General features: G+C 39.2%; 1 protein-coding gene across 3 annotated transcripts in view; it reads right to left on the bottom strand.

The window, feature by feature from the left end:
- cdk19 (cyclin-dependent kinase 19) overlaps positions 1-20,022 on the bottom strand; it is a 62,194-nt gene that overhangs the window by 15,986 nt on the left and 26,186 nt on the right. For all 3 annotated transcript variants that reach the window (XM_053337041.1, XM_053337040.1, XM_053337042.1), the window contains exons 5-11: positions 8,271-8,328; positions 5,767-5,898; positions 4,818-4,961; positions 3,428-3,497; positions 3,260-3,332; positions 1,213-1,310; positions 917-995 (exon numbers count right to left, since the gene is read on the bottom strand). In XM_053337041.1, the coding sequence (XP_053193016.1) occupies positions 917-995; positions 1,213-1,310; positions 3,260-3,332; positions 3,428-3,497; positions 4,818-4,961; positions 5,767-5,898; positions 8,271-8,328 (654 nt within the window). The remainder of the gene's footprint in view (positions 1-916; positions 996-1,212; positions 1,311-3,259; positions 3,333-3,427; positions 3,498-4,817; positions 4,962-5,766; positions 5,899-8,270; positions 8,329-20,022) is intronic.

The raw sequence follows: 20,022 nt of genomic DNA on the forward strand, positions 1-20,022 counted from the left end.
CAGTCATGTGGTTAAAGTAGATCATTTTTAACCATAGTGAGATGATGAAGTGACACAGTCTGGAAACTTTACATGGAAAGCTGATGAGACTGCTGCACTGCTGTAAGACTTGAAGCATCTCACAACTACAGGCTTCCAACCTCATACTGGTGTGGGCTTTGTACACTTCAGATCATTGTCACAGTCTGTAGATATATATATATATATAGTATATGTAGCAGCAGCATGACCTGTTAACACTATCCAAATGAATGGAGGAATGTATGTAAAGATATAAATAAGCGAACAGCATTGCTGCTGTGTTTTAAACACCTTTGTGGATTCTAACAGCTGTATGCACTCTGTAGAGGTTGTGTACTTTGAGGCGATGTCAAACACATTCTCTCTAAATGATGGAAAAGTAGATCCAGGAAACAGTCGGTAACACTGAAAACTGCATCTGGACTACTACTGTGCCAAAAAAAGGAAACAGGCTCAGACTTAATATGTGTGATTGCTGATATCTCAGGAGATAATAGTGATTATTGGTATCATATACAATCATGTGTTTTATTGCCAATATGATCAAAGTTTCTGTCAAAATATGGATTGACAATACAAGAGATTTAAAATAAATGAAATGTGTAGTTTTAAAAAAAACAAACATCCAATGCAGAGTGTGTTATTTTTAATAGCTGCAGTGGTTGGAAGGGATTATTCTAGTTATAACATGTCCACTTACCAGCAATTAAAATATCTCATCAAAGTAAGTATGTTCTTTTAAATATATTTATAGTGCAATACCAAAGTGTAAAGTTTGTGTTGGCTATATGAAATGAAGTCTCCAGCTATGAGGGTTCAGTTACAGTACACTTCCAGCCAATTAGAATGATCTTGCTGTGACTTGTTTTGTCAGACAGTAGAACTGGATAATTACCTTTTCTGTTTTCTCCTCCGGCTCGTCTTCGTTAAGAAACTCTCGTTTTGGGTAGGGGATCTGACACCCAGCAAACACACTAGAGGCAATGAGAGAGCTGATGATTAAATTGTTTCTGCGTTTACATACTGTAACACTGTGCCCCCCCACCACCACTATGCCAACCAGGATGAAAAACAGGAAGGCAGGTGCATACGTGAAGAATAAGTTCCTCATAGAGTTAATCACCGGAGGGGGGGGGGGGGGGGGGGGGGGGGGCTGTTTTTACTTTTGAATCAAAAGTGACTAAGGCTCACTCAGTGGTTGGTAACGGGTCCTCCAGGAAGTAGGGGTCCTGCAGTGCCTGCTCTGATGTGATTCTTTTGGTGGGGTCCATAGTGAGGAGTTTCTGGAGCTGAAGGTAGAGAGGAACAGTAGTATTGTAACTAAAGATGAGTTTTATTGTTGATTTATCTGCAATTTATTTTCTCCATGAATTGATTTGGCTGTGAAATGTTCAAAGTAGTTAAAAATGCTATGTTCCATTGCCTAGAGCCCATGCTGATGCCTTCAATGTGCTGGTTTTGTCTGACCAAAAGTGCAGAATTTTAAAGGACCACTATGTAGGATTTAGTGGCATTGCAACCAACAGAATACCCCACCACCCCCTGTAGAAGAGGACCTTCTCCCTATGCAGATATAAAGGGCTCATTCTAAGGTAACAAAAAGAAAACAATGCTCATTTTCAGGTGATCATACACTAGTCCGTTCTGCTAGATGCCACTAAATTCTACACACTGCACCTTTAAGATATTTAATTGATGTAAGAAACATAAGAAAAAAAGAAAATGTTCACATTTAAGAAGCTGGAACCAGAGAAATTTAGTATGAATAGTATGTAAAGTCTATTGATCCACTAAACCATTAACTGTTGCAGTTCTAGGCTTGGCTCTACAACAGGACACTGTAACTCAAATGAAACAATGACTATCAGCTTTAAGTGTTAATAAATGTCAACAGAATACGACTCATGACTGTTGTCAGAAGCAAACTAGAAGTAATACTAAAATTTGTAGATCGTTGACTTTAGACAGTGACAACATTTATTTATGTTTTTTAATTTTGTCTAACCACATTCTTGCCCCTATGTTTACGGGAAATCTAAAAGGGTTCCTTCACTGTTCAAATGATGTGGGTGTAAACACAACAGTCATCAGTCATCGTGTCATGACAGAGCCAATGCACTGAGGCACACAATCAAAGAATGTGTCACAGCCCTCACACTTTCTGACTGAATTCATGAATCAATATCAAAACACATTCCACATGTGAATGTGTGTAATTGTGTGGGCAGAGTGTTCCTGCCAAAGAGAGCCCAGAGACCGTTTCACCAAATTTGCTGCTTGAGAGAACGCCAATACCAAAGCTGTCGTCAAAGCAAATGGTGGCTGCTTTGAACAATCTAAAATTGAAACCATATTTTGCTTTGTTTACACTTCTTTTTGCTTTCTACATTATTCTTTATGTTAGTTTGCAGTTGTGACGTATTCAGCATTCATCTATAATGTGGAAAACAGCAGAAATAAAGAAAAAACATCAAATGAGAAGGTTACTGTATGTATAGAAATTATGGCACTTAGGAACACAATACTGTCTCAGTAACATATTTTATACAGGCTTTATACATATTTATCTTTTACATAATGATCTTAACTAGGAGTCATATATGATCCAGACATGTTGAGTCATTTTTAAATCATTAGCAGTTTCGTAATGCTTCTCGACCAACTGGAAAGGTGAAAATTCTTAAATGTTCATACTGTAGGATTTATTTCATGATATTTCTGGACAGTCAGTGTTGTCTGTTCCAATTATGTTAAATTAAAGCTGCATCAGGCTCCTCTGCATAACTCAATCTAAATGATTCATTTTCACTAACAAAACATTATTTCCTTATGCCAGTCTGGTCAGTCTGCCATTTGGACCAATTAGCTGAGTGTATCTAGATCTGGGTGAGATGAAAAAAACTGTTTGATTCATCCCATTAGGTGTGTGTCATATACACACACACACACACACACACACACACACACACACACACACACACACACACACACACACACACACACACACACACACACACACAGCTGTCACACACTGCTGTTGTCTGTTTACACGGTTTTCCATGTTTACTCTGTAAACTATGACACATATGTAAAAGTTGATCTACTCGTATTTACATTAAGACTAAACTCCAATTTCAATGTTTTTCCCCATAAAGCCAAAAAATAAGTTTTTCATTCCATTATAGTGTGTGTGTGTGTGTGTGTGTGTGTGTGTGTGTGTGTGTGTGTGTGAACTTACCAACAGGAAAACTTTGCTGTCTGGTTTGACTTTATGCTTCTCCATATATTTGATTAAGCTGCTGTTTGCATACCTGTCAAATGAATAAAAACAACCCAACAATAAAACACGCTTGTTATTTCTCATCAATGGTCTGATCAGTGTCTGATCATCACAGCATCCACTCACGTTGTCCTCCTGAAATCTTTCTGCAGTGTGGGGTACTCTGGCATCTTCCTAATGTCCTCCCAGTCCTTATCTGTAGAATATTAAAAACAACACTAACTCAGCTCAGGGTTTCACAAAAAAACAGAAAGTGGACACAGTGTGTTTATGAGGCACAGTGTTTTTGGATGACTTAAAAAGAACACATTGATTTAAACCCCTGTGCTTGATGTAGTGCTGCTGAGGGACCGCTAATGATTCAATGATGTTTCATTTTTATTTATTTATTTCAATCTGAGGCTCTGACTACATCTGTGTAGTGTTCACATGTAACAACAAAGTCTTGAACAAGGCTTCTTTTTACTTCCCTCGTACTGCTTTTCATTATGTAGTATCAGTATAATCATAATATGATGTTAGAACACTGACAAAGACACACATTTGCTGTCACGAGTTTATTACTTTAGACTTTCAATGGACCCCGTGGACTTTGTGACCAGTAGTAGCTCTATGGAGCAACATTTTTATATGCGGGTCCTCGTTTTATTTGCACATGGTCACGCTGCATGTGCACGCAGGTGACGCAATACACATTCTTGCTATTCATTCCAGACTTCCACTCATCTATAATGTGCAAACAAAAGCTGAGGGAGAAGAGGATGACTGTACAGAAAAGCAAACACACACATGCAATATGTGTAAAAAATGCGTCTTTCCAAATATTGTATAAGTGACTAAATGTACTTGAAATATTTGTTAAGCCTGGAGGATGCACACAAACATGAACACACTGTATGTAAATGTAAGAGTAACTTTGGCTGTAATACACTTAAAGTGTATTTACTGAGACACAGGCTGGTGTGAAAACTAGTATACATTTTTCAAATGTCTTTTTAATCTATTTTAACCTTGTTTTTTATTCTAACTTTTAATAAAGTTCGTTCTTATTCTCTCTTTTTTCTTTCTCTCTTATTTATTTAATTTAATTCAAATTTTTGCATTGCTCTCAATTTTTTTCTTTTTTTCCTTGTAATTTTTTCTTTGTTCTTTTGTTCCTTTTCTTTATGTTATCACTTATTCTGTCTTATTATCAGCTTGTCAATCAACTGTGAAGCACTTTCAACTACATTAATCTATATGAAAAGCTGCTATATCAATAAGGTTTGATTGGTTTGAATGTGTTATCATGAGTGTACAGAAAGAACAAATGGGGCAAAAATGTCCATGTAAGGTCATCTTCAGTCTCTTCAGTGAGCTCCCTTCCCTTGAGACTTCCCTGCTCACTCATCCTCACAGGAAATATTTGACCCTGGTGACCGTAATGTTTAAAAAGAGCACAAAAATGAAAGATAACTGAGAACGTGGGCAGCATAGCGGTTGGTGGAGGTTGTGGTTTGTGTGATTTTGCACGGACCTGCGGGGAAACCCATGACGCTGAATATCCTGTCCAGCTGGTCATGATGGAAGGGATTACTGGTCTTGATGTCTTCCTGGCGACAGTGAAAGATGGGTTCTGATGTTAGCAGCTCTGCGAAGATGCAGCCGATCGCCCAGATATCTGGTTCACACACACACACACACACACACACACACACACACACACACACACACACACACACACACACACACACACACACACACAACAGCACTTAGTCTGATAGTACTTGAGGTACATTAGCTACAGTGCATTAGTCTTCATGGAATAGGTGAAAGATGGTTTTTCAAGTCTGTAGGGAAGATTAATTTTACACCAAAGCTTTTTACTGTTTTATTAATCCTGCTCCTGGGTGATCCGCAATGTTAAATAAGTTTTGGTCCTACTTCACTTCAATGTGTTAATTCCTCTTTTTCCTCCACTGGCTACTCCTATAAAGCAAAGCACTTTGGATTATTTGGAATAAAATGACAAACTGGAATGGGATTAGGTCTCAAAAAAAAAGCTGAGACAGGAATGTTCAGGAATGGGTTTTTTTTTCTGACTCTTCCTCTTTTGTTCACACACATTTGGAGATATTAACAAACACAGCGGAGGCACTAAGACGCTTATTGAGTGCTAAAAGGACGAACCACTGTGACAGATTGACTTGTTGTCTCATGTTCTAGGAAAGGGAATTACATACATGTAGAAACACTCCCTTCAGACCAAGACGTGGGAACTTATCAGCTACCAATACAAAGCTCAGCTCTGCTATCCACATCGAAATACTCTGGTCCGGGTCCAAATATTTAAATAATTAACCTAAACCGACCTGCTTCATCAAGCCCCAACCTGCCATTAGTAGCAGAGAGTGTATGTTTAGGAGCGTTTTGTTAACTCACACGTGCATATGTGTGTTTTTCTGTACATGTGCCCACTGACTCACCGATAGCTTTGGTGTAGTGCCGGGCCCCCAGCAGCAGCTCAGGGGCCCTGTACCAGAATGTCACCACCACAGGATCAAGGTCTGCCAGCGGCTTGAGGGGAGAGTTGAAGAGTCTGGCGAAACCCATGTCAGCTACGGGAAGGTGGGGAGAGGAGAAAGATAGAGGAGTTAGCAAACAGAAGCATTATCAGAGAGCGATACACACAGAGCGCAGGCTGACCCCTGATCCAATTATCCAAGGCTACTGCCAGGGGGCAGTACTGCCAGGGGGCTCCTAACGTCTCAGATAGGACCTCAGGCACGTGAGACCCGGAGCGTAGATCCTGATGGTTGTAGTTTGGTCTCAGGGGCTGAATAATTAGACTCCCAACAAATATCACAGTTTTGTTTGAGCACTGTGTGTAAATAAATGTTGTGAAACCTCCACCTGAACTTACTGAACACCACACATATAATAATCCTCAGGATCACAGCAATGAAACTACAAAAAGCACCTTCCTCACTACATGAGCTGGACAAAAACACTACAGGAAGTACAATTTATGGAGATATTAACTTATAGAACATAATAAATAAAAGTGGAATGTGATTGGATGGATTAGAATGATACATTCTATAGGTATAACATTTTAAAGTGGTATTAAAGATCAGTGTAAATATGGAAGCAATCTCTTTATGTACATTGTGTAATACATGTCAATGTTATTATTTTTTCATTTTTACCTTATCCCTTCTTAGCTCATTTATTATCATTGTTCAGACAGTAAATTTGTTATACTGTGAATTAATGAATGAACTGCTGAAAATGATCTCAGGGAATAAAGGGGGATTCAAAAAATAATATATATAGGTAAATGTATAGTTTTGGACACACCTTGCCATTCACATCAATGAGAAAGTGTGTCCAAACTTTTGACTGGTACTGTATATACATGTGTATTAAAAGACAATTACACTTAACATGTTCTAAAGAGCCAATTGTTCTTCACTGAGTGTCAGGAATACAACATTTATCACGTGTCAAAGGAACCCTGAAGTGACAGATAACATGATTAATAAGAATGTTTGGAACAGAGATAACCGATCGCAGACTGGAATTTATCTTCCTCTTGCCACTTTTTTCATTTGTTTGTTTAAAGTCCTTACATTTGATTCAGTGATGTGTTATTCTGCAGCTGATTTAACGTTGAAAATAAAATTGTGTAAAAACCTTAATTTATCCAGTAGCAATCAAATGAAAAGGAAACAAAAAGAATACTAAAGGTGGAGCAGGAAAGAAAAAACATAGAGTTAGAGACTTGATAGAGTGGATTATGAAGGCGTAGGAATGGGGTTTGCAAAAAAAATCAATGCTGAATCAATTGCACAACCCCTAAATGCACTGCTCTTGTGGCAAGACTGAAAAACTTTTCTTTTTTTAAATGTATGTGATCCTTCAGTAGATCAGTAGTTTGGTTGTGTTGTATGCTGCTATGATCTATGTTCTATGTCACTTTTTATTGATTTAATTATAATGTTGTGTTAGTTGTTTTTCGTACTGTCACTGCAAATCCACTGAACTGAACTGAACTGAATACATTCTTGTTATTCGTACCCCTGAGGAATCCAAAAAAACCCCCATCCCATCCATTGTTCAAAGCAAATAATAGACTAAGACTACCTTTGTCTGAATAATACATATTTCTCCAGCTGTTGCATCATAATCAATGCAGCCTCAGAAGTTGTGTACTCTTAACCAACTTAACTAACCCTGATTTTTTAGGTAGTGAAACATTTGAAAAACAGATGTTATTTTTCATCTTAGGAGGATTTTTAAGTTCTTCTTTAACTAAAGTCCAAATTTTCACTTTTAGCCGTTAGATAAACACAAGCCTCAGTTTTTGGGGGGAATGTGCATTCTCTGCCAGGAAACATCAAAGAAGTGCTTCTCTTTTCCTTCTCACTTCCTTTGGGAAAAAGAGATCAAACCAGTTGGGCCGCAGCACACAAACACACATATCTACATGTTGAAATAATACAACCAGTAATCTGACTCCATATAACAATAAAACAACTGTTTTTTGTTGCTTTATGGAGAGTAGTTTATTGATTGTAATCTCTATTCAGCTGTGAACTTCCCCTCTGTGTCGTCTCCTGTGACACCTTACTGGAGTTGTTGGTGTCACTCGGTGCACCACCAGTTGTAACGGGGGAGAGGGAGGGAGGGGGAGGGGGACAATGACTTTGTACTATTATTGGGTGGACAGGGTTTAAAAATAGACTCTAGCATTGCAGTGTTACCCTTCATCAGTCACCCAGGCCAGCTGGCTTATGTAACACTGATCTGAACTGTCGATCTCTCTGGGAGGTTAAACGCTGCGGCTACTGTGCAATCACACAAGTCAACGCCCTGATTGATCTGCTGTCATACTTGTTGCACTGGCTGATATTAGGATTGTGTGTCATTGGAATCATTTACTGATCAGATTCACTCAGGCGGGTTATATTCTCCTAATCCACCTTACCGATTTTAACTCTTCCTCGTTCAGGACCTTCCCCCATCACCAGGATGTTGGCTGGTTTCTGCAGAAGACGGAGAGATAAAATGTTAGCTGTTAAAAAAATATTAAAAAAAAATATATAAACCTGTTAGTGCTCACTTGAATTCAGAAGTTCCAAGAGTGCTCATAACTCCTAAGGGAGTCACAAACATAGCCGTTCTCCATTCTACAATGACAGTGAGCATGCTATGTGTTCTGTATCGGCTGCCCTGTTGGTTATTGAGCCGTGCGACCACATGAACGTGTCAGTCATGGAATCCAGTGACGGCCCACACTGGAACAGAGTCAATCATACTTAAGACACCTGGTTGTGTTTGTCAGATTTCGGGTGAGGAGCTTTGTAACAAACAAAAATAAGCATGTGCGAGTAAAAAAGCTCTGTTAGCTTGCTGGCCCAAGTGAAAGGTAGACTGCAACGTTTGAAAAGGGCTCTAATAAAAATAAAATACAACCCTTTATGCTCTGTTTAAGTTTTTTATTTGATCAAAGTTTAAACCTGAACTGATTTATTATTTTTGGCTGCTGCAGAACAAGCTGAAAATATACAGCACATTTTTACTTTTACAACAAGTCATAAACAGTATATAATATAACCCAAGTATTGTGATATTTATAATGTGTATAGAAGGAATTCCATTTACTTTTTACTTAGTTTGTTTTATTACTCCTAGCTCTTATGTGTTTCTTTGTTTCCTGCACTGCTAATGCTAACGCTAATTTCCTCTCTGCGGATCAATAAAAGTCTTATCTTCTCTTATCACCACATGACTGATGAGCTTTTATGAGAGTGAATATTGGATTTACATGTACTTTCTCTCTCCTTTTTTTCCTTTTGAAGGAAATGCTTCATTATGTTCACAAGCTAATTGCTAACATACATGTTGTCATTGGACCCATGCTAGTAAAACAATAGCCAATAATTAGCGTAATACACTGTATGAAGTAGTTTTTGCAGACATGCTAGCAAATATTTGTGTTTGCACATCTAGAAAACATAAATCAAACATTAGTTTGTGTTTCTGTCCAATATTTACTTTTGTTTCAGCTCCGGTTTGCTCTGTACCAACTCCTGAGGGAAATATCTGCCTCTTAGCTGTCTTAGCTGCTAAATGCTTCCCTTTGTTCACTGGCTAGATGCACATTTGTATCGGTCTGCTGTGAGGTGCTGGGCAGGTAGTGTACAGTGACTTTATCAGAGGTTTTTCACTGAAAATAGCTTCTGCTGTTACTGAAAATGAAGTTGATGAGAGCAGAGATAGCATGAAATGAGCTAAAAGAGGCTAAAATGCTAAGAGGGACTGCAGAATTGGGGATTTGTGTGGATCCACCACGACATGCCACACCTTTCTAATAAACATTATTTTACATCCAATAATGTTATTTGTGGTTTTTATTGGTAAAGAAATGATTAGAATGAGGACATCTGGTTGAGACTTTACACCACAGAGTTCACAGAGAGGGCAACAGAGACCCAAACACAAGGATTATTGTGCTTTTATCTTCCAGCTTTTTCCATTAGCAATTACACTTCCTACATATGATTACAGACAGTGAGTGCTGTATTGTTATTCGCCCTGGGAAATCAAACAAACTGACATACATATTCCATCACAGGAAAAATGTCACACGGCCTGTGTTTGTTGTGTTTACAGTGTCTTTCTTTTCTGTAGGATGCAGTATCTTCTTGTCGTCAAACAGTGAGTCGGTTTTTCCTGGGTGTATGTGTGAATGTGAACCCTCTGGCTTGGCAAACTCAGATCTGCCTGCCAAACATGTCTTGTTGCTATAGAAACGGCACTAATAATGAGATCTATTATTCACGCCCACAACACGACACGCCATGATCAGCAAACACAAAGACAAGCGTCTCTTAAAAGGCCCGAGGAGTTCCTCTTTCATATTCTAAACAGGCCCGACTGAATTAATATGCTCAGGCCGAACATAATCATTTTGGCTGTCTGAAAAACAGTCATTACATCTTGAATGTTCTGTAAAAGACCTAAGTGAGTGTCAGTGTCCTCAAACTGCAAAATGAGCATGCAGCACAACCTTTGTCTCAAAAAAACTAGGCCAGCTCAGGAGCCAGAGGCGTACTTATACAACAGAATGAGCAAGTTGAGAAACAAGTTGTCCTAAAAGCAAAAGGTTGCAGCCAACAGGGTCATCAGCAACAATGAGTCCAACCCTAGTGTCAAGATAATGAATGCCTACTTACACACTATTAAGGCAGTGATGAACCCGGTCTGGAAATCTCCTTTTGATGTTTGTACAGCCAAATTACTATCGGAAAAAAACTCACACACACTATCTGCCAAATATGCAGGTCTGCAGGCGCTCTGGATGCTTGAAGCGTAGCAAGCTTTGTTGGAACGGTGCCCCTCCAGCCCAACTACTTCTAATGTCAGAGAAGCTGAATAGCATCTACAACAATATTTAGTAACTTTTTAAAACAGACAATCCAACACTATTTCAATATGTGTTATGTGTTGACAAGTGGACAGAGATGTGAACTACTACACCATTACTTCAGTAATGTTTTGTGTGAGAGTACACAGATCAGGGAGGCATTAGGATTGCAGCTAGGTATGAATATTTTTACTTTAAACATGCCTGGATGCACATCAATGTTGTTGTTTCCAAGCATAATGAAGTCTTCAAACTGTGCCAACTGTCCATTTTCTGTTTTTTTCTTTTTGTTACAACCGCCCCTTTAAGCCCACATTTCCGAAACCTGTGTAAGTGGTGGTGGTTGTTTAAATTTGACTTTATACTCAGCAAGTATGACGTTGTTTAATTATATAGGATGCTTCAGTCTCAGCAGCATGAGCCAAATGTCTCTTAACCATTGGCACATAACAAGTAGCAACTACTTGAGATATTAATAGTAAACTCCATCAAACTGTGTATCCTTAAAAAACAGTACACATCCCGGTTTCTCGGTTTCAACACCTTCAGTAATCCCCCCTGGCAGTGACTGTTGGTACAGTCCACTGAGAGATGCATGGCTTTTGCCTTGGCCTGCAGAGCTGCTTAGTCAGCATCTTGACTCAGCTAGCCATGCAGGACGGTGGGCTCAGCACATGTTAGTGGCTGTTACATAACCCTTGCATAGGGCTAGGGGGGTGGGGAGGCCACACCAAGCACCTCTGGTGTGGGGGTGGTTGGTGGTGGGTGGGACAGAGAGAGGAACGGAGGAATGGCAGGACGAGTGGGGGATGGGAGCTATGCAGTGAAGCAATGCAAAGCACATGCCTGATGCGGAGACGCAGAGCATGCTACATACCAGCAAACACACAATGTTACATAACAGCAGAAGTACTGGAGCCATTAAGAAGAGCTGGTGGGAGCACCTTTCCCACAGCTTAACATCACACAGCAGAGCAGGATTACATGCTCATCTTGTTTTCCCCCCACTCACAACAGTTGCAGCTTTCATATTTTTTGAAAGAAATAAGAAGCATTGGGTGCATTTTCCATAAAGCATCAGTGTGAACAACATCTCCCCTTTGTTTTGTTTGTTATACACACCCACAGAAGGAACTGACAAAAAGCCAGGCATCTGCACAAAGATGATAATCTGGCCAACAACAAAAACCCAAAAAGGGTTTAAGAAGTGAGGATTGGGATTGCCCTGCAGCCACAATGGCAGGAAGCCCTGGCAATGAGACAGCAAAATAACAACACTGACTGCAATACATCAGTGCAAAGTCAAATAGAGTTTGACAATGGAGAATTTCATCCGGCTTCAATAAAAATAGTTAGAAAGGGCCGGAAGAGTTGGTGCGTAGATAAGAGTGGTGTGACCTTCAGGGAGCAAAACAACCACACGGCTCTTGTGGGAGAATTTCTGTTTTTGTGAAAGGGGAGGGGGCATCCCCTTCTTATTAGTGAATCAGTTCTTCATTATTACTGTGGATATTTTTCCATTCAAACATTCAGCATAGGTTTTAAACAGATGTAGATCTAGAGAGTTGTTTTTCTCTCTGGTTACCAGCACAGACACACACACATGCTGAGCTGTCAGTTTATGGCAAGACACAGCTTGTTCCAGGGGGGAGAACAGCACAGCACAGCTCAATGTGACTGATTGTGTTGTGAGGATGTAGGAAACAAATGCATATTCCTTAACTAACAGGTGACTCAACTTTTAGGTACTACATTTTTGATCTGGATTCATAACAGTGAATGGAAGCATGACATCAGTGGTTTGTCTACAGTAAAAACATTACTTATGAACCGTTAGTGTATCTTTTACATTGTGTTACATCAACTTTTCTACCTCAACTAAGCTGTTTCTCTTTCCAAATCATTCATGTTCCCACCCAATTTTGGCACATGTTTTATTCTCAGTTCCAAAGAAAATGCAGCAACATTTTTACACTTGATTACTTGATCCCTAAAGTCATATGTTAAACAAACAAGACAATCATTTACTGGTTCCAGCTTCTCCATTGTGATTTTTTTCTTTCCTTCCAGTAAACTGAACATCTTTGAATTCAGAATTGTTGTTCAGACAAAACAAGCTACTTAAAGCTATTTAAACTTAGGCTCTATGGAAATTATGATATGTATTTTTCATGACATGACTAAAGATCATGGGACAACCCCTGCATGTAACATGGGTCACTCATGTTGGAAATTGTTCAACTGAGAATCACAGTGGATAGACAAAGCTGGTTGAGCCTACAGTGGCATTTTTTTGGGGGTGTTTTGGCAGATTTTAAAGCCAGTAACTGAATACTTGAACCCATGCAACCTATGTGAAACACTAGTATGGAGGCCTGCATAAGCAGTGCTGTTTGAGATTAGCTTGTGCAGCAGGACTATAAAGTGTCTGACCCTAAGCATTTGCTGGACTTACTTTCTGACGTCACATTCTGGGAATGAGTTGCTTAACTTCCCATCTGAAATGGACTGAATCCCTCAAAGCAGAGTCAGCACATTTTTACTGACACATTGCCATTTCAGTAATAGTAGTCCTCCTTGGCACCCATTCATAGAGACTACAATGAATTCAAAAGGCAAAAAAAAAGAGTTAACTAATTGATAAATTCACATTGGCTAAGAGTGAGCCTGCAGAGATACCTTGTGGATTATTCCAAATCACCAGAGAGAGAGAGACAGAGTGTCATAGACTGAGCACGCTCCCTGATCCCTGCAGGTTTACATAATGTGATGTCCAGTCACCACATGACTATCTAGGATTGGCGGGGATTACATAAGAGTGGGCGACCTGAAGAAGATAGAACTGTGTACATTATTAGACGCTTGGAGCTGTGGGACTGATCTGTCCACTTCTCAAACTTATCAACTAAGATGTGCATTCAGAGAAAATAACCAACAACTTTTTAGTTATACTGTATAATTTCAATCATCCATTCTTTCCTTTGTATCATCTGGGAATAGCCTTCCAGATCATCTGACGTCAAAGTGATCCCTCCCACCACAAGCAAAGGCACAAATGTTCCTCGCTACAGAGTCACAGATGCAAAGAGAGATAAAAGAAAGGGAGTCACATATACAGATGGGCTGTGGGAGTTTACATCTCACAGTCAGATATGAAACACACAAAGAGAGAAAATTGTTCCAATGCAGATCTAATGTTTTCTAAGTATGCACACTGATCTGAACCACAGTGATATGAAGGACAAAGGCACCGACTAACACAGTCATTGTATTTGTACCCCTAAATCACAGTTTAAGAGACTTATTTTTATTTTGATGCAAACAGTAGCTTGTCCTGAGCCTGACACTACAATTACGTAGTAAAGAACACACAGACATTTACAGTAAGTAAGTGCGTAAGTGAGTAAGTGTGACTCAGACAGTTCCTCTTAACAGTCTAAAGGTATGTACAGTTTAATAATCCCCTTATTACAACATGTGGTACAATAATTCTGTGGTACTAATTCCAGAATGTTTTGGCAGTACACCAACCTCATGGATATATGGGTGCATCCCTATTCTAATAAACTATTTAGTATGCCAGAAAAAAAGTGTGTCCCAAAACATATTATATCAAATGCAGTATGCCAAAAGTACCAGGATGTGATGTACTACTACATGTTGTCACAATGTTTTAGTAGAAGATACATAGCAGAAGATACATCACATTGCAGAAGAAGCCAATCAATGACAAATTATGGCAAATCAAAGTGTATTTACTACATATTTTTTGTGTCTCACATACACATTAATATGCTATTGCTGCACAAAGCTAAGTGGATAAATGAATGCAGAGGTCAACCTATATCTGAGGGAAAACTACGTCAGCCTAGCCTAGAAAGCGTTCTATGTATCAGTGTCTAATTAGCTATGTAGTCTACTGAAGTTACCGCTCATACTATTCTGGTGAACTCTGACAGCTGTATCACCTAACCAAACTAGCTTTGTCAAAAAAGCAAAATGCAAGCTAGTTATGTTGCTAGCTAGCCTGTATGACATACCAAATTCCCTCACAAGAAGTTAGGGTTAAAGGATGTTAGTAGCTAATTAAGTTAAGTACTATTCATTCATCAACTGCCCTGTCTCATTGAAAAATATAGTTAATTTCATTTGTAATGTTAGGGTCTGATGAACATACTCAAACATTGATAAGGTGGAAGACTGAGATTGACTGACCTCTTCATGGGAAAGAGGAACACTACCGTTAAAGGTTTTTACAAGGTTTAACACTTGAGTCTATCTGCCAATATGTGATAAAAGGAACATTACCCTACATGCAACAAAAAAACAAAGTGGGAGAACCTACAATAGGAATACAAGGTCAGTTACAGGAGTGTTGTCTATGCCTTTGATAAGCTATTTACTATGTTTCAGTATCATTTTGCGGCCAAATTGTATGGGCATGGTGGATGTAAGCAATCCATCACATCACCCCACCAAAGTTTATCTCTTTGGAAAGACAAGAGTCTGTTGTGGTTTCAACTCCCTCTGTTGCTGATCTAGTCATTTAGGAAGACTGTACACCATTAAGAAAGAGAAGGACGGAGGCCAGGCAGTAAATTATCTAAAACAGATGGAAAATAGAGAGGAAAGGAGAGGAACTGAACAACTGGCCAAAGAGGAGCAGAGGTATGAGGAGGCCAGGAGGAGAGAGGTGAAGGATAGGGCAAGGGAGGAGTGAAGAGAGGAGAGGTGGGAAGTGTATCCAGTTAAAAGTTGTGATTTTGTTTTTTTATTCAACAGTTAATTTATTTGTGTTTTAATAAGTGTCTTATAAACTAACCAGTCTATTCTTATGTGCTTTATTATAGTTAAATAATATTATAGTTAAATAATTGATGATAGGGCTAGCAGTATCTACATTCTTTCAGTATCTGCTTTACAGGTGGCCCTGGAACACTATACCTGTTGACATGACTTCAATGTTACAGGTGAAGCTGAAACAAAGTCAACCATGGATTACATGGTACCCAATACGAAGGTTATAACTGATCACTAGATGTTTTATATATAATATATAACGTGTAGGTGGTAGCTTAGGAAAATGGTGATGACAGAATACAAAATTAAAATGTGTATCCTAATGTTGTATGTGATCATGTTCTTGAAGAGCTGGAGTACAGTAAAGAGGGGCAGACACTGCTAGAGCCAGGAGATCCCTGACACCCTAATCTAGTTCCACATTCCTGTTTCAAGGTTCTGGCCATTGTTGCCATTATCTCCTGCTTCAACATCTTTATCGTCACAATTGTCTAGGCAGAGGTTGTGAGGGATGGTGCAGCAGGTGACTATAACAGGTATAAATATGGGGCTTACTTCTAGGGACCTGAAGAAGATGGAATACCTACAGGTATTCATCATCCCAAAAGAGAGCTCAATGATGCACCTGGCTCTGGACTGCTTGTTGTTGTACCAGGCCTGTACAGCATTCAGGATAGGTGCACGATAGGGTGTCAGACAGACAGATGGGTGCAGTTAGACTGGGGTAACCACCATCACCCATAATGTATCTTGCCTCTAGTGGGTAGAGTTGCTGGGCAAAGACAGGACTGTTTTTCAGCACACTGACATCATGGATAGACCCAGGGGAACCACTGCACATGAGCTTGCCACAATGGTTGCAGATGGCATGAAGCTGAATGGATTTGAATAGTTTCCTATTACAGTAACATCTTGCATCCTCTGCAGATTGCTTAATCCGGATGTGGCAGCTGTTGTATCTCCAAAGGTAAGAAATGTAGCATCAACCATTTCTCCAACACTATTCAAAATGTTGCTTTACAGACTGTGACAGATGTATAAGCAAGAGGGTCAAAGTTCAAGGTGCAATGTTATAACAAAGTAGTATGTTCCAATTGTATGTATACTTCATGTGACAGTATTTACTTTGTAAGCCCAGATGTAATATGTACTAAAAGTAAAAAGAAGAAGTATGCAATTTGGAAGGCAGAATATGCTATCCGGCATAGCCAAGTTAGCCTCATTACCCTGGTTACCATGCTCATGTAGTGTCTTGACATTGATTAAGTGCAACACTATATGATTATCTCCATATGCTGTTATTTTAATATATTTAAACAATATTGCATTTCCCATTCCACTCCCTTTTTTATGACAGTTGGTTTTTCATTCCGTCTTTGAGTAAAATCATTCAGAACAACTATAAACAAACACTGTTGATTTGTGGTTGGACAGCATGTTGAAAGAAGCAGTTCTGAGAGAGCATAAATCAGCATAAAACAGCTGTCAGCAGGTGTCCTGACCCCTTTTTGTTCAACAGAGAGCTTGTTTTCCTTTCTCACAGTAGTTTCTGCCACAGCAAATCTAAACTGCTTCAATATCAGTTAAGGCTGATGAGCCATTGTTGAAGGACCAAAATGTTTTTTTTAAGGGGATGTATGACTCTTTTCCTTATATTCAGTCATTTTCAGTCAGTATATAATGTTACTATGTCAGATGTTCTTACTGAACAAGGCCAACATTTTAAATAATGAGATAAACATATGTAGAAGTAATTACTGGCTTCAGACTGCTCTGAAAGTTTGATTTTGGTTACTTCTGAGATGTTCTTCTTTGTGATTTCCTAACCACAGGCGTTTTCCACTTCAGTTGGCTTTTTAGTGTATTTCTCACAAGTTACTTATCAAGCAATAAGCAGGTAATAAGTTTAATATTTACTAAACAATAATGCCCAGCTGTAGTATTTGTTGCTGTGGATGTTGGTGCAGTCCACTCTCATTATCCTGATCAGATTCAGGTACAAACATGTTCAGATGTATTTGAGAAGTTGAAGAGGAGAAAGGAGAAAAGAGAAGTAAAAGTGCAGTGAAATTCTGCTACTTTTGTTTCAGTAACCTCCAGAGCAACCAAAATACAAAAATTTCATTTTAATCAACCTCCCACTTGTGTGTGCCTATCCTCCCACCTGTGCTCTGTGTGCTCTGCATCGGTCAGTGAATACAACACAGAAAGCAAGTATCAAAGTCAAGAAAAATATCAAAAAGTCAACAATAGCTGCTTGTACTGGTTGTTGCGCCTCAATGAAAATAGAGCCCTCCATCTCTTGATTCAAACAAGTAGCACCATGTAGTAAATACAGGGGTTAGGGTTAGGGTTAGGGTTAGTGTTGCTATAGTTTCCATTGAAATGTAACTTGTACTATCTCAAATTCTGTATGAATGCACCTGATGCCTTTGTGCTTTACAAACCACTAACTACAGCTAATGTGATATTATTGGACCAAAGATTTAAGTCATGGTATAATTTCAACTAGCTCAAGCCATCGCTGTGCTGACTCAAATTAATACAACACATAATTTAGTTGTAAAATGGACACACATTTCCAGAACAAACGCAATAATTTTGGTTGAATTCCTCCCATTCAGCCATCTTAACAGAAAACATAAAATACAAAATTAGGGGCCATGTGGTCTGGCTCCAGCCTGACTTTGAGCTACAGGGAACAAAATCTCCCTCTGAATAAAGCAGTGTGGGAAAAGTGAAGTCGGCAGAATCTCACAGGAACCACCAGTGTGTTGTCGTCAGGTTAAAGGGTAGACAAGAGTCAAACAAAAGTCAAACAACATTCAGGACCTTCTGCTCCTCAGCCATTACAATTACACCCATCCAGACAATCAAAATCATAATAACACTTCACATCGAGACATAACAACACCTGCATTTAAATAATAGAGCTCTGCCAGTTGGAATGACTCAGTGTGGCAAGTGAGGCAGGCTTGAGAGGTTAGAAGAAGACAAGATGTACCTCAACAGAATAATATCCCATCTATAGTATAGATAGATTTACTGCTAGCCTCAAGGTCTGTCAGCCTTAGTAGAGTTTCTCAGCTTTAAGATAACAACAGAATTCTAGAAACATAATGAAATGATGGGAAATATTTCTCGGATTAATCCTTTGTTTAGATAATGAAGGGTAAGTATTAATTTCTTTATCTAACCTTTAACTTTTTCTTCATGTAAATGCTTCATTCTGGATGAATTGTGGATCCCACTGCTTTTCTTGGCAAGACCAGCCTTACTCTGCCCCTGAATGGCTACTTCTTGTTGCCTTGTTTGGTTAGGTTGGTTTAGGCATGAGGAGTGAGATTGGTTGATGGAAAAAGGTAGGGCTATATCTGCACTACATTATAATTAATGGCATCTTTTTTTAAAGGATATAACTATTTCTGTGTAAATCCTTGGTATCATAACATTCAAAAGGAAAAGGGGTCAATATCTTTGTGCTTAATTAGCTGACTCGATAGCTAGCTAGCTAACTCTTGAGAGCAATGCTAAACCTATCAGTGGATATTTGGATATGTCATATTGCTGTAGAGTCTCTAATGTCACAAACAAAAAAGGTTTTGAAACATAGTACGAATTTCCCACTGAGACCTTAAAGCGATGGTTCGGCGTTATTTTGACCTAGCGTCATATGCACCATGAGGTCTATCTAATCAGTGCCACAGCCGTTTTTTTTCTTTTGGTTGCAAAATAGTGGAGTTAGAGCCATCAGCCTAATGGCTTAGTACAGGCGCTAACGGGACCACCAGTGTATCTGGTAAATGACCCCACTAATAATGCCTGGATTGTTATCAAATTTCTACAGTAGTACAAATAGGCTCTTTACTCATAAATCAATGCATTGAAAAGTTTGTAAGTACACCAGGAGTTTATTAAAATAAACACTTACCTGATGGCTTTTACTCTGCTGCTACTGCTAAAGCTGGAAACATTGGCGAAATATCGCGCGATCACACATAGATGTCTAGATGTGCTGTGCGGGTATCTCGCGAGACCACACGGTATTTCAGTGATCGCGCGATATTTACCAGATACACTGGTGGTCCCGTTAGTGCCTGTACTAAGCCATTCGGCTGATGGCTCTAACTCCACTATTTTCCGACCAAATGAAAAAAAACGGCTGAGGCGCTGATTAGATAGACCACATGGTGCATATGACGCTAGGTTGAAATTACGCCGAACCATCGCTTTAAATACATGCAGAAAAATCTACTGACTTTTTATTCTGAGAGAAACATGACAAATTTACATTTCATGTAAATCTGTCAAAAGAGAGGACTCCTTTTTTAAAATTCTGGTTGTTGCACATTTAGTCATCTCTATCTCAGCCAAGTCTCGAGGTTCCGCATGAGTGTGATGACACAACACATGGCTTCTTACTGGTCTCTGCTGGGTAATAGTGTTTCTGTTACAATGGCGTAAATGGTGTCGCTTTTAAAAACGGCTCCAGGATGAAGTGTATCTATAC

This window comes from Scomber japonicus, chromosome 17 (genome assembly GCF_027409825.1).
Source record: "Scomber japonicus isolate fScoJap1 chromosome 17, fScoJap1.pri, whole genome shotgun sequence".
In the NCBI taxonomy this organism is placed as follows: domain Eukaryota; kingdom Metazoa; phylum Chordata; class Actinopteri; order Scombriformes; family Scombridae; genus Scomber; species Scomber japonicus.